The sequence below is a fragment of the Paramisgurnus dabryanus genome, chromosome 8, assembly GCF_030506205.2.
Source record: "Paramisgurnus dabryanus chromosome 8, PD_genome_1.1, whole genome shotgun sequence".
Classification (NCBI taxonomy): Eukaryota; Metazoa; Chordata; class Actinopteri; order Cypriniformes; family Cobitidae; genus Paramisgurnus; species Paramisgurnus dabryanus.
Genome location: NC_133344.1, coordinates 13,828,419 through 13,841,313, shown reverse-complemented (window position 1 = coordinate 13,841,313; position 12,895 = coordinate 13,828,419). Strand labels below are relative to the sequence as shown.

At 37.3% G+C, this 12,895-nt stretch overlaps 1 protein-coding gene and 1 long non-coding RNA gene across 2 annotated transcripts; both read left to right on the top strand.

Annotated features, from left to right (window-relative positions):
- The first annotated feature begins 370 nt into the window (after positions 1-370).
- On the top strand, positions 371-1,985 carry LOC135771899 (sialoadhesin-like). Its single transcript, XM_065282249.1, has 4 exons — positions 371-401; positions 718-1,104; positions 1,209-1,496; positions 1,681-1,985. Exons 1-4 carry the CDS (start codon positions 371-373, stop codon positions 1,983-1,985), a joined length of 1,011 nt encoding a protein of 336 aa, XP_065138321.1.
- A 285-nt stretch (positions 1,986-2,270) lies between these two features.
- Positions 2,271-7,703, top strand: LOC135770794 (uncharacterized). Its single transcript, XR_010542772.1, has 6 exons — positions 2,271-2,301; positions 2,388-2,520; positions 2,652-2,693; positions 3,108-3,873; positions 7,376-7,394; positions 7,527-7,703. It is a non-coding gene; the product is annotated as an uncharacterized lncRNA (long non-coding RNA).
- Positions 7,704-12,895: the final 5,192 nt, after the last annotated feature.

Sequence of the window (12,895 nt, the reverse complement as noted above, 5' to 3'; positions counted from 1 at the left end):
GAGAGGAATTTATTACATCTTTTTATTCACTTTCTTTTATTTTGTCGGTTCTCATCCAGTCCACTTGTTTGAGCAAGGAGCTGAGAAGGTAATGATGAAACTTCAAAGATAATATTAAAGTAACTTTAATACACTTTGTACCCTTTCACTTCTTGTTTTCTTATGATAAAGGAATTCACCCAATAAACCCATAATGAGAAAAAATATTTAAAAAGAAAAACATTTTAGGTGGTAAACAGTCATGAAATGTCCACTGTTATAGTTTTGCAAACAACATTGTATTTGGGATATTAAAATTTTTAACATTTGTGTTTGTTTGCAGTTTATAAGTTGGATTTTTCTATATAAGAGGAAGCATTGTGATCCAGGGATGAAAGGACTGATATATCTTCTGTTTCAAGGTACTGTGTCACTTTACTTCTATTCATCCATTTTATATGACAAGAGGTTCAGTCGCAAAAACTTTCTATATATAAAACAAATGTGACTTATGTTTTTTTTTACAATTGACTTGTTGCAGTATGCTAAGAGAAAGCAAAAGTAACAAAAATTTCTCATTCCTTGATGTTTTATGAATATGACATGTTTTTCATAGTGCTAACTGTCCCTTCCCTGAAAATCAAACCCATGATCTTGTTGCCGAATGCTGACAGTAATTGAGCTACAGGAATTGAATACTAAAATTGAGGCTCTTTATATTACATGTTTTTCTCATAGGTTTTCTGCTGTATGAGACTTTGGCATGGGAAGTGAAATTACCATCAGAAATGCATGGCCTTATAGGATCCTGTCTGGTTATACCGTGCTCTTACTCTTACTATTCATACCCACCCACTAACACACGTAGAGTTGTGTGGTATCAGTGGGTGTCGAAAGGCTACCCTATAGTTTATGATCCCTGGTATCCAGACAGTGTCATTGACAAGTTCAGAGGAAAAACTGATATATATAGGCATACAAACTCAGATCAGGATTGTAGTCTGCTGATCAAAAGCGTGGATCCATCTCACAATGGAGAAAAACTATATGCATGGATTGACCCAGAAAACGTTGGATGGCGCACCTATAAGTTTTATGACGTAACCTCCACGATTATTGTTGACAGTACGTAAATACTTCACAAGTTCTTTTAATGTAATATTTTGGTTTTAAGTGTCATTACAGCTGAATCATCGGTTGCCTAACTGTAACATTTTTCCCTACTGTAGCAAATCCACCGCAGCCCATCATTAATATTTCTGGAGGTTTAAAGACCGGTGACAACATTACAGTCGCGTGTTTCACCTACCACACCTGTCCATACAGAAAACCAAACATCATTCTGAAGGGTATTGAAGGATCTAATAAAACAGATGATGTCGATAACAAAAACGGTCAATGGAAAACCACTCTGACGCGCACCGGTGTTGTGAAGGCTGAACGCTTAGATATTGAGTGTACTGTAACACATCATGGAGGCAGAACAGCAAGAGCTACAAAATCACAAAGTGCAAAATGTGAGTAAAATATTACAGTATATGCAAACATCTATACTTGCCTGTGTTGTGTGTTACAGTCAGTTTCACAATGAATTTAAAGACTTCGAACATTTAACTATTAGTAAAAGTTAAATTAATTCAAATAGCTTTAAATCATGTTTGATGTTGTGGCAACTGCTTATAATTTAAATTTTAATTTCAGGTGTCTATTATAATATAACCATTGAGCCTAAACAGGCAGCAGATATCATAGAGGGTGTTGAAAAGAACTTCACTTGTACCGTCCACCATTCCTGCCAGACAAATCCTCCGATCCTCTACTGGAACTATGAGAACATGTCAGTCAAAAATGATTCGAAACAACTTACAGGATTTGAATGGGCCACATTTTCCACCATAACCTTTTTGGGGGCAAAGAAAGACGATGGGAAGAAATTAATCTGCACTGCAAATATTTCTGCAGAGAAAATCACACTATCTGTTGACTTACATGTACAACGTGAGTGATTTTAAGACATCATACACCAGGGTTCCCCAAATCTTACCGTGGAGGGCCGGAGCACTACAGAGTTTAGGTCCAACCCTAATCAAACTTACCCACCTGTGATTTTCTAGTGATCATGAAGACCTTGATTAGCTTGTTCAGGTGTGTTTGATCAGGGTTGGAGCTAAACTCTGCAGTGCTCCGGCCCTCCAGGGTAAGATTTGGGGAACCCTGCCATACACAATGTATGCAATTCCCCTGTTTCTTTTATTTATAGATTTTTGTCTGCAGATTCTTTAACAGAGTCTCCAAAACCATTGACCCCAATCCAAAATAAATGTATGTGTTTCACATTTGTCCTCTAGTTATATACATGATATATACATCAGAATGGCCTATATACTTTATTCTTACACTTCCTTTAGCTGTTTCCCAGAATGAACTCGATGTGATGACCTTTGACATGATGATAATTGGGCTTTACATTCTAGCCCCCTCATTTGCCTTTCTTCTCATTTGCATATTTGCTGGAGTCATCATATACAAGAAGTGTAACAGGTACATGTGTGTTACATCACGGTTAAACTTAGAATTGAATGAATGAAGTATTCATATATTGACATGATGTACTTTGTTGAGCATGTATAGCTTTTCATATGGTTATATAACACTGTCAATATTATTTATAGGTCTTCACCTGCTAATCCACAAGAATCACAGCTGGAACAAAGGTACAGTATGCATATTTTTTTATATAATGTTTAACCATATGTAGATGTTAACCAACTTGTTTGTATGCATCTGAGCTCTTCATGTAAGTAAGTAAATATGTGTGTGTGGGTGTTAATTTCTAAAATGTGTTGCATCTGGTGTATTTGAAGTTTTAAAATACAGAGAAGTACAGCGTACACACGTCCATGCTGACAATCTCACACCTTTTGTGCAAGCAAGCAACCCTTTACGCTTTAGGCAACTGTGATAGCAGCATGAAGTTTGCAGATATCAAAACATATTCTTAACACTTTACAATAAAGTTGTATTTGTTTATGCATCACCTAACATGAACTTTTAGTAAACAATACTTGTTTAGCATTTATTATTATTATTATTATTATTATTAATATTAATTTTTTACATTTATATAGCGCTTTTCTGCAGCACTCAAAGCGCTTTACATATGAAAGGGGATTCTCCTCAACCACCAACATGCAGCATCCACCTGGATGATGCGACGGCAGCCATATTGCGGCAGAACGCCCACCACACAACAGTTTAATAGTGGAGAGGATACAGAGTGATATGCTCAGGATTAATCTTAGTTCATGTTAATTTAAACATTTAGTAATACAAATTTAAAATGTAATACATTTTAATGAAGGCATTTTAATTGCTGTATGATGACTTTTAAAATCAATTATGAAAATGTAAGTATAAAAATATAATCAGATTATAGTGTGCTAATGACTGAACATGTCTTATGTGAGAGAGCGAGACAGCATCACTTCGGCTCTGGTTAGCTATGTTTAAACAGTATGTGTGAATTATAGCTAAGTTAGTATATGAAAACATGCCAGCATGTATATTAGCAACCTTATTAGACTCTAAAAAATGTTGGGTTGTGTTAAACCAATACCGGATTGTTTCAACCCAACTGCTGGGTTAAATATAACTCATGGTTAGGTAACAACAACCAAGCATTGGGTAACTTATCAGTTTGTTCTGTCCCAACACTGACTTGAAAATAACAAGTGTAAAAGAATCAAGCTAATGGATAAAGTAAATATACATAAGACTGTTTATAAAAACAATATTACACTTCACCTACTGTATGTGTTAATCTGTTCACAGGTCAAATGATGCGGTTGCGGCAGACAAGACTATCTCTAAAGCCTGTATACCATCACCAAAGAGGTATTGTGCATTTAAACTGAGTCAGTCTCTAAAACGGTAAACTGTAATTTGTTTTATAAAATATTTTTGTGCAGTATTATAGTAGATTAAAGTATCTGTCTTAACTCATAATAAAGTAAAGGTGCATCATAGAAGAACCATTTTTTGTCTTTACACTGTGGTTCCATAAAGAACATTTAACATCTGAAGAATCTTTCTGTTCTTTGCACTGGATAAAGGTTCTTTAGATTAAAGCATGAACAATTTATTAGTGCATTTATTATAATTATTATACAATTTATAACATATTAATGACTTGTTCTGCATGACCATATTTTACATCCCTTAACCCAATCCAATACCTAAACCTAACGGCTACAACAACTACCTTATTAGCTATTAATTAGCAGTAAATTGGGAGTTTACTAAGGCAAAAGTCATAATTAATAATCAATAAGTGTTCCCCATACTAAAGTGTTACCGGTCGGGCTCTACTTGAGATTATAACAAAGTATTAAAAAAGTAACCGGACTATAAACACATGTATGATTTAATAGATTAACACTGGAATTACCTATATGAATGTGAAATTAAAAACGTTATGTCGTTAACAGGTTGCAATCAAAACCTGTTCTATTAACACTACAGTGAGGTAAACATGGTTAACAAGTCTTCAAAATGTGACCCGTCACGGAAACCAGTGACACAAGTAGGCAGCACAAGTTTTGAGAAAATGAGAAACAAAGTTTTTTTTCAAAATTTGTGATTTTCGTTTTATTGCAGAATCTGTTAGTTGAGATCACGAAGAAGCCTCTCCATGTTTGAGATAGCAGTTTTTGTATATTTAAAAGCGTACATTTTGCGGTTGAAATAGGCTTGTTTTTCCGAAGATTCTAGTGTGCAGCGGGGGGCGTCATTGTCTGTGTGTATATTTACATACTGTATAAGCTTGTGTTTTCGCCTCCGCCCCCAAAGGGAACAGCGTGACTACTAAATAAGGATAGTTCGCCCAAAAATGAAAATAATGTCATTAATGACTTACCCTTATGTCGTTCTAAACTCGGAAGACCTCCGTTCATCTTCGGAACACAGTTTAAGATTTTTTAACGTTAGATTTAGTCCGAGAGCTTTCTGTCTCCTCCATTGAAAATCTATGTACGGTTTCCAGAAAGGTAATAAAACATCATCAAAGTAGTCCATGTGACATCAGTGGGTCAGTAAGAATGTGTTGAAGCATTGAAAATACAGTTTGGTCCAAAAATAGCAAGTGTTTTTTTCAAACTTATAGAGTGCGTCTCCACAGACTGTAAACGAAGCTCGGCGCACAAAACAAAAGAAAAATAAAAGAAGCTGGGGCGGAACTTTTCACTGACTTTATGCGGCACCGCAGTCGGATGACGTCAAAGTATCGCGAGAGCTCTTCAAGAAATCTTACGGAATAGTTTAATTTCGATTCACTCTCGCTTCATCTCTCTGTCAGTTCTTGCAGCGCAGCATGAAGTCAAACACGTATAAGTTACACAGAGATCGTTGAACTCTATATAATTGGCTACATGTTTTGTCTATCAATATTTTCCATGAAGTCATTGGCTGGTGAAGGAACGAGTGAGCGATTGGTCACATCTCTAAAGGACGTCACGTTTTCGACGGTGCTGTTTTTGGATTATCTATTATACTACCTCCCTATTTTAAATACAAACTTTGAAGGCGGGTTTAACGGAACGTAAATTTCCGGAGTGTTATCTCATATACCCTTACATGTTACGATGTATTACCAGACGGTCATGCAAAATCCGATGTAAACTATAGACTATATATCCGATGTAAACAATAGACTACATATCATGGATTTTCCGCATTTGTGGACAAAAATGGTCATTGGATTATTCACACATTTGAAACAGACTGGATTCGACTTGTGATCCCCACAAAGGTAAAAAGTCCTGTTTATTTTTGCATGTTGTCATCTGGACTTCTGTCATAAAATATTACATATGATGCTAGAACATCTGTAACTCAAAACGGCGTTACAGGGGGTATAGCTTAGCTAAATGAGATGTAAATGAGCCCTATTGTCTCTCCAGCCAGGGAAAAGGGAAAGTGTTAACTCGTCTTTCTCAAATTTCTCAGCATTCTCTTTCTGGAATGTGTTATACAGTATTCAAATGGCCACAACTTCTCCAAATCTTATCATATTTCCATGTGTTACACATTGTTGGAAAGCTTAGAAACTGCACTTTCAGAATCTGTGAATAACTCAAAAGGCCCCAGATCCGACTTGTGTCACTACTTTCCGTGACTGGTCACAAATGGGAGTTATAAATGGTAAAAACATAAAAAAACAATATTGTTTGACTAACAATAAAAGTGGGAGGGTTTGCGCAACTGGTGGATGAAGCGTTGTGCTGTGCACGCGTCACATTTTTAAGTTCAAGGCAGCAGTATATTTGGTGAATCTAATCATCATTATACAGCAAAAAGCTCACTACAAGAATAAAAACGTGGCTTTGAATTTTGTTGTAAAAACAGTGCAAACATTAAAAGAAAACCATATTAACTTGAAGTAATGTATCTAGTATTGTGACCTTGATAATCACTTCGTTTTTTTTTTTTTCATTATTAAAGTGCTGTATAATAGTCAGCGTTTGATTATTTACATCTTTCTTGCACTTCCACTAAATGAGGTATTGCACACCTGTCCTCCTTTGAGTTACACCTCTACCTGCCTGGTTTGATTTCATTGGTTATCTCGGAATCAGTGTGACATCACACTAACGCGAGATCGATTTGAAAGCATACTGTGTCATTTACTCTCAAATTGCTCTCACGGTGCTAAGAGCTAAGATGTCACACAGCGATCGGTCTGCGTGGTGCTAAGTAGCCAAACCAGTGCTGAGCGTTGAGTCAAATAAGACGAGCATTAGAAAATTACCAAGGTCCGGAGCTCGGGAACCTCAATGGTAGATACGGCCGTGTTCATAGTCAAGGTTTTATAATTGTTTTTTTTTTTAAGAGCCTTTGACTGAATTTTTCTTTGTGGAACCAGTAATGGTTCTTCTATGGCATTGCTTTAAAATTTATAGCACCTTTATTAAGTGGCAGTTAGATATTTATGAATATGTTAAAGTATATTTATTGAAAAGTTTAATATATATTTTTTTCTAATTCAAACTGATGTATCAACTGATCAGATGTAACATGTTTAAATAAATGTACCTTAAAATTAATTCAAGGGGCAGTTTTTCAGACAGGGCTTATCCTAGTCCCAGACTAAAATGCATGTTTGAGCTGCTTTAATTTAAAAACATCATGTACCGACATATTTTAACATATATCAATGCCATTGATTTGTCTCAAGATGCACACCAGTAATGTTTTTGTAAGGTTTGTTTGTAAAAACTACTTAAATGTCAAAATATAACTAAGGCTTAGTCCTGGATTATTCTAAACCCTGTCTGGAAAACTGCACCTAAATGATTTATTAACTTAATTTTTATTGTTTGTTGTCTCCTTTGCAATTTAGTCAGAGAAAATCCTGCACTGTAAGTATATAATCGATCTTGACTATTACTTTACACAATTTTAGTGAATTAACACACAGTTTTTGACCTCAAATAGTGTCTGAAATGTTATTGACTGATTTTACCTCTGTGTCTCTAAATTTAAACTTTAAGATTAAGGATTATGAAGAGATTTATACCAACATGGAAGATCCCAACATTTATGGAAACGTCTAATGAAAATGCTCTACATCACCTCCAAAATGTGCTTAATACAGTGTTTAAAACAGAAAAATACAAAAGTCAAACATATATTTTAGAAAATATATAAAAAACACAACTTTGTCATGGGTATGTCATGGAAAAATAGCATCAATATTTTAATTCACATGCTTTTATACATATTATACTTAATGTAACTTTGTCTAATTTGTGTGGCATCTGGATCTCTCTCTGGCTTTTCAGGTCTAATGAGCAAGGTTGTCATTAATGTTGAGTTCAGACTGCACGATTTTCAAAGTAGTCGAGTCACAGATCTTTTCACACCGCATCTGGGGTAGGGTTCAGTCGCTGGTGTGTTGACACTGCACAATGGATCGGTGACAGTGGGTTTCACACATAGACTGTAAAAAAATCAATTGTAATGAATTGAAGCAAAAAATGTCCGACCATGGGCGCTGCCATGTTACGTAAAAACGTCAATTTGGAGCCAGGGCATGCGCAGAAGGAATCGTGTGTGGAGCCAGAGGCGGAGCCGCGGTATCAAACTTCCGCCCAAATGCATGGGGTCAAATTCAACCACGCCAATCATAATGACACGCCCCATTTCTTTAGCATCAAATTAGTAGCTAAAATGAAACTTATCACAAAAATGAACAATTGAACATATATCAGCATGATAACAACTACCTTAAAAGACTAAAACCATCTTTCAGAAAATTTTATTGGAAGTGTAAATATTTTTTTTTTAGAGGCGAGTCCCGTTCATATGCATGGAGAGAGTGGGGTTTATGACTTGTATTGCAACCAGCCAACAGGATGCGATCAAAGAGCCAGAGGCTTCACTTTTCAAGATGTATGAGGCACACCAGGTTTCACACAGCATGACTTCACCATAGGAATAATCACAGACAACGTTGACCCGGTCCGCAAACTCCACGCCTCAAAACCAAACGCACGCAAGAAGTGACAGGGAAACAACACAAGGTCACACATGCAAGACCAGAGTTCTCACGTGACACTGGGATTATTATTAAAAATGGTACCCCGCAAGAAACTTTCCATACAAATTGCAAGTACACTCATTTGCAGTGAAAAGAAGAGAAGAAGCCCTTTTTCTGATCCAAAGCCATGCTTGCAGATAACTCCTCCCTGAACTTCTAGCTGCCCTATACCGGTATGTTGCTCTCTCATTGGCTGTAGGTCATCGCCAATGTTATTTTCAGTCAAAACACATTCACACAGCATGATTTTGAATTGCATACTGGTCCAGATATCTAGCATGCCAGATATCTCATGGGCGACTTGTCGGCGATTCTCTCAGATCGTGTGTTTGATAATTCACACTGTGTGATTGTCAATCGCATGCACGAGCACAGAGTTGCCTGTGGTTTCAGGCATTTGTTGCGATTTCTCAGAACCTGTTGGCGAGTCAAAATCGAGGCTAAAATCGTGCAGTCTGAACTCGGCACAAGCAAACAACTTTTCGCTTAAAGGGTTCACCCAAAAACAAAAAAATCTGTCATCATTTACTCACTCTTCTGTTGTTTATGTCTTTATTCTAGATATTTTGATAAATGCTTGTAAGCATGTTACCCATTGATTTCCTTGTTTTTTTCTTACTTTGGCAGTCAAGTGTGTGTTTACCATCATTTATCAAAATATCTTCTGTTGTGTTTAACAGTATGATGAAAACTGTATGAAGAATGAGGGTGGGAAAATGATGGCAGAAGTTTCATTTGTGTATGAACTATCCCTTTAAGTATATAAATGATGTATCATTGTAAATATAAAAACATTTCTAGTGCTGTTTCAAACATTTCTAACCTGAGAATTAAATATAAATAATCAGAGGACAAGAATTTTTATCTTATTGTAAGAGAAGATTTTGCACTTATGCCTTTATATATTGTTTTCTCCGGATGATAGCAATTCAGTTTCTTCCCCTTGTAGTAGACACTTTTTTTGTGACTTTTTATAATGGTACTGCCCCAGTGACCGCTTTTGTACCTTTGTTTCTGAGAGTGTGCTGCCCTCTAGAGGATATGAAATAAAATATTATTAAAAGTTTTTGTCTACAGTAGAGTTTCTGATAGCACAGCAAAACACAAGAGAAGATTATCAAAAATAGCAAAATTGGGAACTACTATGCCAGGTTTGGGTGGCTTTACTTTCCAAGTGATAGTGTTGCACAGACACATTGGTGTGATGGGTGAGGTGTTTGTTAAACATCAAAACATTTTAGGGTAATTTAGCGGGACTGGAAATCAGAACTAGCTCTCTTTCTCTATCCATTAAAGCATTTCTTTCTTTCTTTCTTTCTTTCTTGTTTATTTTGTATTACAGTAGTTTTCATCCAATCGACTTGTTCAATGTGGGTGTTGGAAAGGTAAGAGTGGATGAAGGCATTTTTGGTGCAAAACACCTGCACACCCATGACAGTGGAATTTGTAGTTGTAGAAATTATCCACACAGATGTATCAGTAAATTTCAAGTCACAGATGAAGAGATGATTTTTTTTATTTCCCTTTAAATCAGGGTTGGAGTTAAACTCTGCAGGACTGTGGTCCTCCAGGACCAGAATTGCCTACCCCTGCTTTAAATACAACATAAATGTTTCATCTTCACAAATCCTTCAGTGTAGCTGCACAAAACTTATTTTACGAATCACAGATAAAGAAACGTATAAGTTCACGTATTATTACCTACATGAACCACTGAGCCACTGCCGCCCCATTTATTGCCAGGATAAATGGCTGGAACCTCTCTTGTTCACTGTGCGGGAGGTCCCACAGGGTTTTCCCCCTTCTAGCTTCTATACGGTCGTCAACCCAGAGAGATATTAGATGTTGTGAGAGAGGCTTGTGAGGATGGGCCTTTTGAAGGCAAAAAGTAAATTCAATACATCCTGGATCTGAGAACAAAACTCCATACTTTGGGTGGCTATCTATGGATGTTACAGGCCCAGAAAAGCAAAGCCGGCTGTACAACAGGGGGACCCTCCCATGCAAATATGCACCGGGAAAAAAACTGCTTGTATTTGATTATCTCGATTATGAGGTCGTCTGAACCGATAACGAAGGGACACATCAGATATACCACCTCAATCTCCTTAAAAAATGGAGCGAGGCTGAATCAGTGTTGCTGGCAACGTTGGTCAGTGGAGAAGATGATCTTGGGCCGGAGGCATCATTTCAAGACAGAGCCAGGCGTTATTATGCACAGCCAGCTGTATTCTTTGCCTGAACATGAGAAAACAGTGGTACGGGCTGATTAAGAGGCGATGCTCAACATGGGGGTAAAAGAAGAGTCCTGCAGCGATTGGGCAAGCCTGATAGTTTTGGTTCCTAAAATGGAAGGCTCCATTCTGTTCTGTGTGGAAATTTGACGCATATCCAATGCTGCCTTACTGGCTAGGCACAGCTTGCTTTTATTTGACACTGGATATAACTAAAGGGTGCTGGCAGATCCCCTTATCAACGGTGTCTTTAAAGGAATAACTGCTTTTACAACCCCATTTGGATTACACCAATTTGTCACGCTTCCGTTCGGGTTGTTTGGGGCACCAGACACGTTTCAGCATCTCATGGACCATATTCTGCGGCCACATGCTACTGCCTACTTAGATGACATCATTATTTATTGCAATGAGCATCTGAGGGTTGTCCTGCGAGTGCTAAGAAGGACTTACGGCCAACCCAAAGAAGTGTGCGGTTGGACATGTGGAGGTCAAGTATCTCGGTTTCCACTTGGGTCATGGCCAGGTGCGTCCCCAAATTGACAAGTTGGAGTCTGAGACCTAAGACCAAATAGGATTTTGGCGCTGACAGGATATTATAGAAGGTTTTTGCCTAATTATTCAGACCTCATCAGCTCCTTGACTGATCTCACTAAAAAGGAAGCTCTAGACCCGGTCCAGTGGACGAAGCAGTGTCAGCAGGCTTTTACCCAAGTGAAGGCTGCTCCGTGTGGCAGACCACTTTTATACTGTCCTGAATGTTCTCCCCATTTCTTGTTGCAGATTGATGTGTTGGACAGGATGCTGGGTGCAGTCCTGTCTCAGGAGATAGAGAGTGAGGAGAGTAAGCCGGTGCTGTAGATTATGTGAGCTCTCGAAGAGAAGTACTGCACCACTGAGAAAGAATGCTTGGCCATCAGGCCCTCTGTGGTGGCACCATCACATGAAAAATAGCAATGTGAGGATCACTCGTTTGTGTCTAGATTTACAGCCTTTTAAATTCCAGGTGGTCCACAGGCCGGGTGTACTGTACAGATGACTGTGGCCGAATTTTCTCCAGAAATGGGGGGCTGCGATGACTCAGCGATGTCTGCAGCGGGATAGAAAGTTGGCAGAAAAGTTTAAATTTCAACATTTCATGTTAACACTCCGAGGTCGACCGCTGCTTGGGCACCGCAAACTCTTTATATTTCAGTCTCTATGCAAAGAGACTTAGATTACTCTGCTGATTTTGGACATACAGATATGAATTATACATTATTTAAAACGTTAATTTTTTTCTGTCCACTCTCAATAAAAACAGAATGCTGTGCTTTTCGCAAAATCAACAAAATAAACACGATGCGCGTTCTGTTCTCTCTCCCTCAGTGAAGTACCTGTAACTAAAAGTTCTCTCCATATACGCAGTGTTTTCTTTGTGCTTCCGTCAGACAGTGTGACGCGACTGCCAAACGCACACACAATGCCTCATATTTAACGCGCTTTGTATTCTTATAAAAGACGTGATTGCAAACAACACATCTGAAACCTTGTTTATTCACATATATCTTGCGTATACATAGATGTTGCTCACCTAATATAGTAGCCCAGTTTGTGCTGAACACAGTTTGCCATTATTATGTTTTTAAGCACACTGAAAAAAAAATATTCATTGAATTTAATCAATTTTTATAATGTAAGTGGTTGCAATCAATTTATTTAAGCTACATTTAAACAAAAGTTTTATATTTTATTTTACTTTACTAATCTTATTTCTTTAAATGTAGCTTAAATAAATTGATTTCAACCACTTACCTTAAAAAAATTGATTAAATTCAATGAATCATTTTTTTTCAATGCAGCTAAAAAAAGCACAAATGTCAGTGCATGTCAAAACTTCTCCAGGGCCCTAAAGAAAAACCCTTAGACCTCAGAGGGTTCTACATTTTTTATTTCATTTACTTATTATTTTTATTATACCTGCATTTGGAGTCTGAAGCTACCTAAAATAAAAATCATAATCGCCCCCGTAAACCACAGAAAAGGAAATCCTTTAGAAGGTGGGTGTGAACATCAGAGCACTACACTATTGAAACTTATAAAAAAC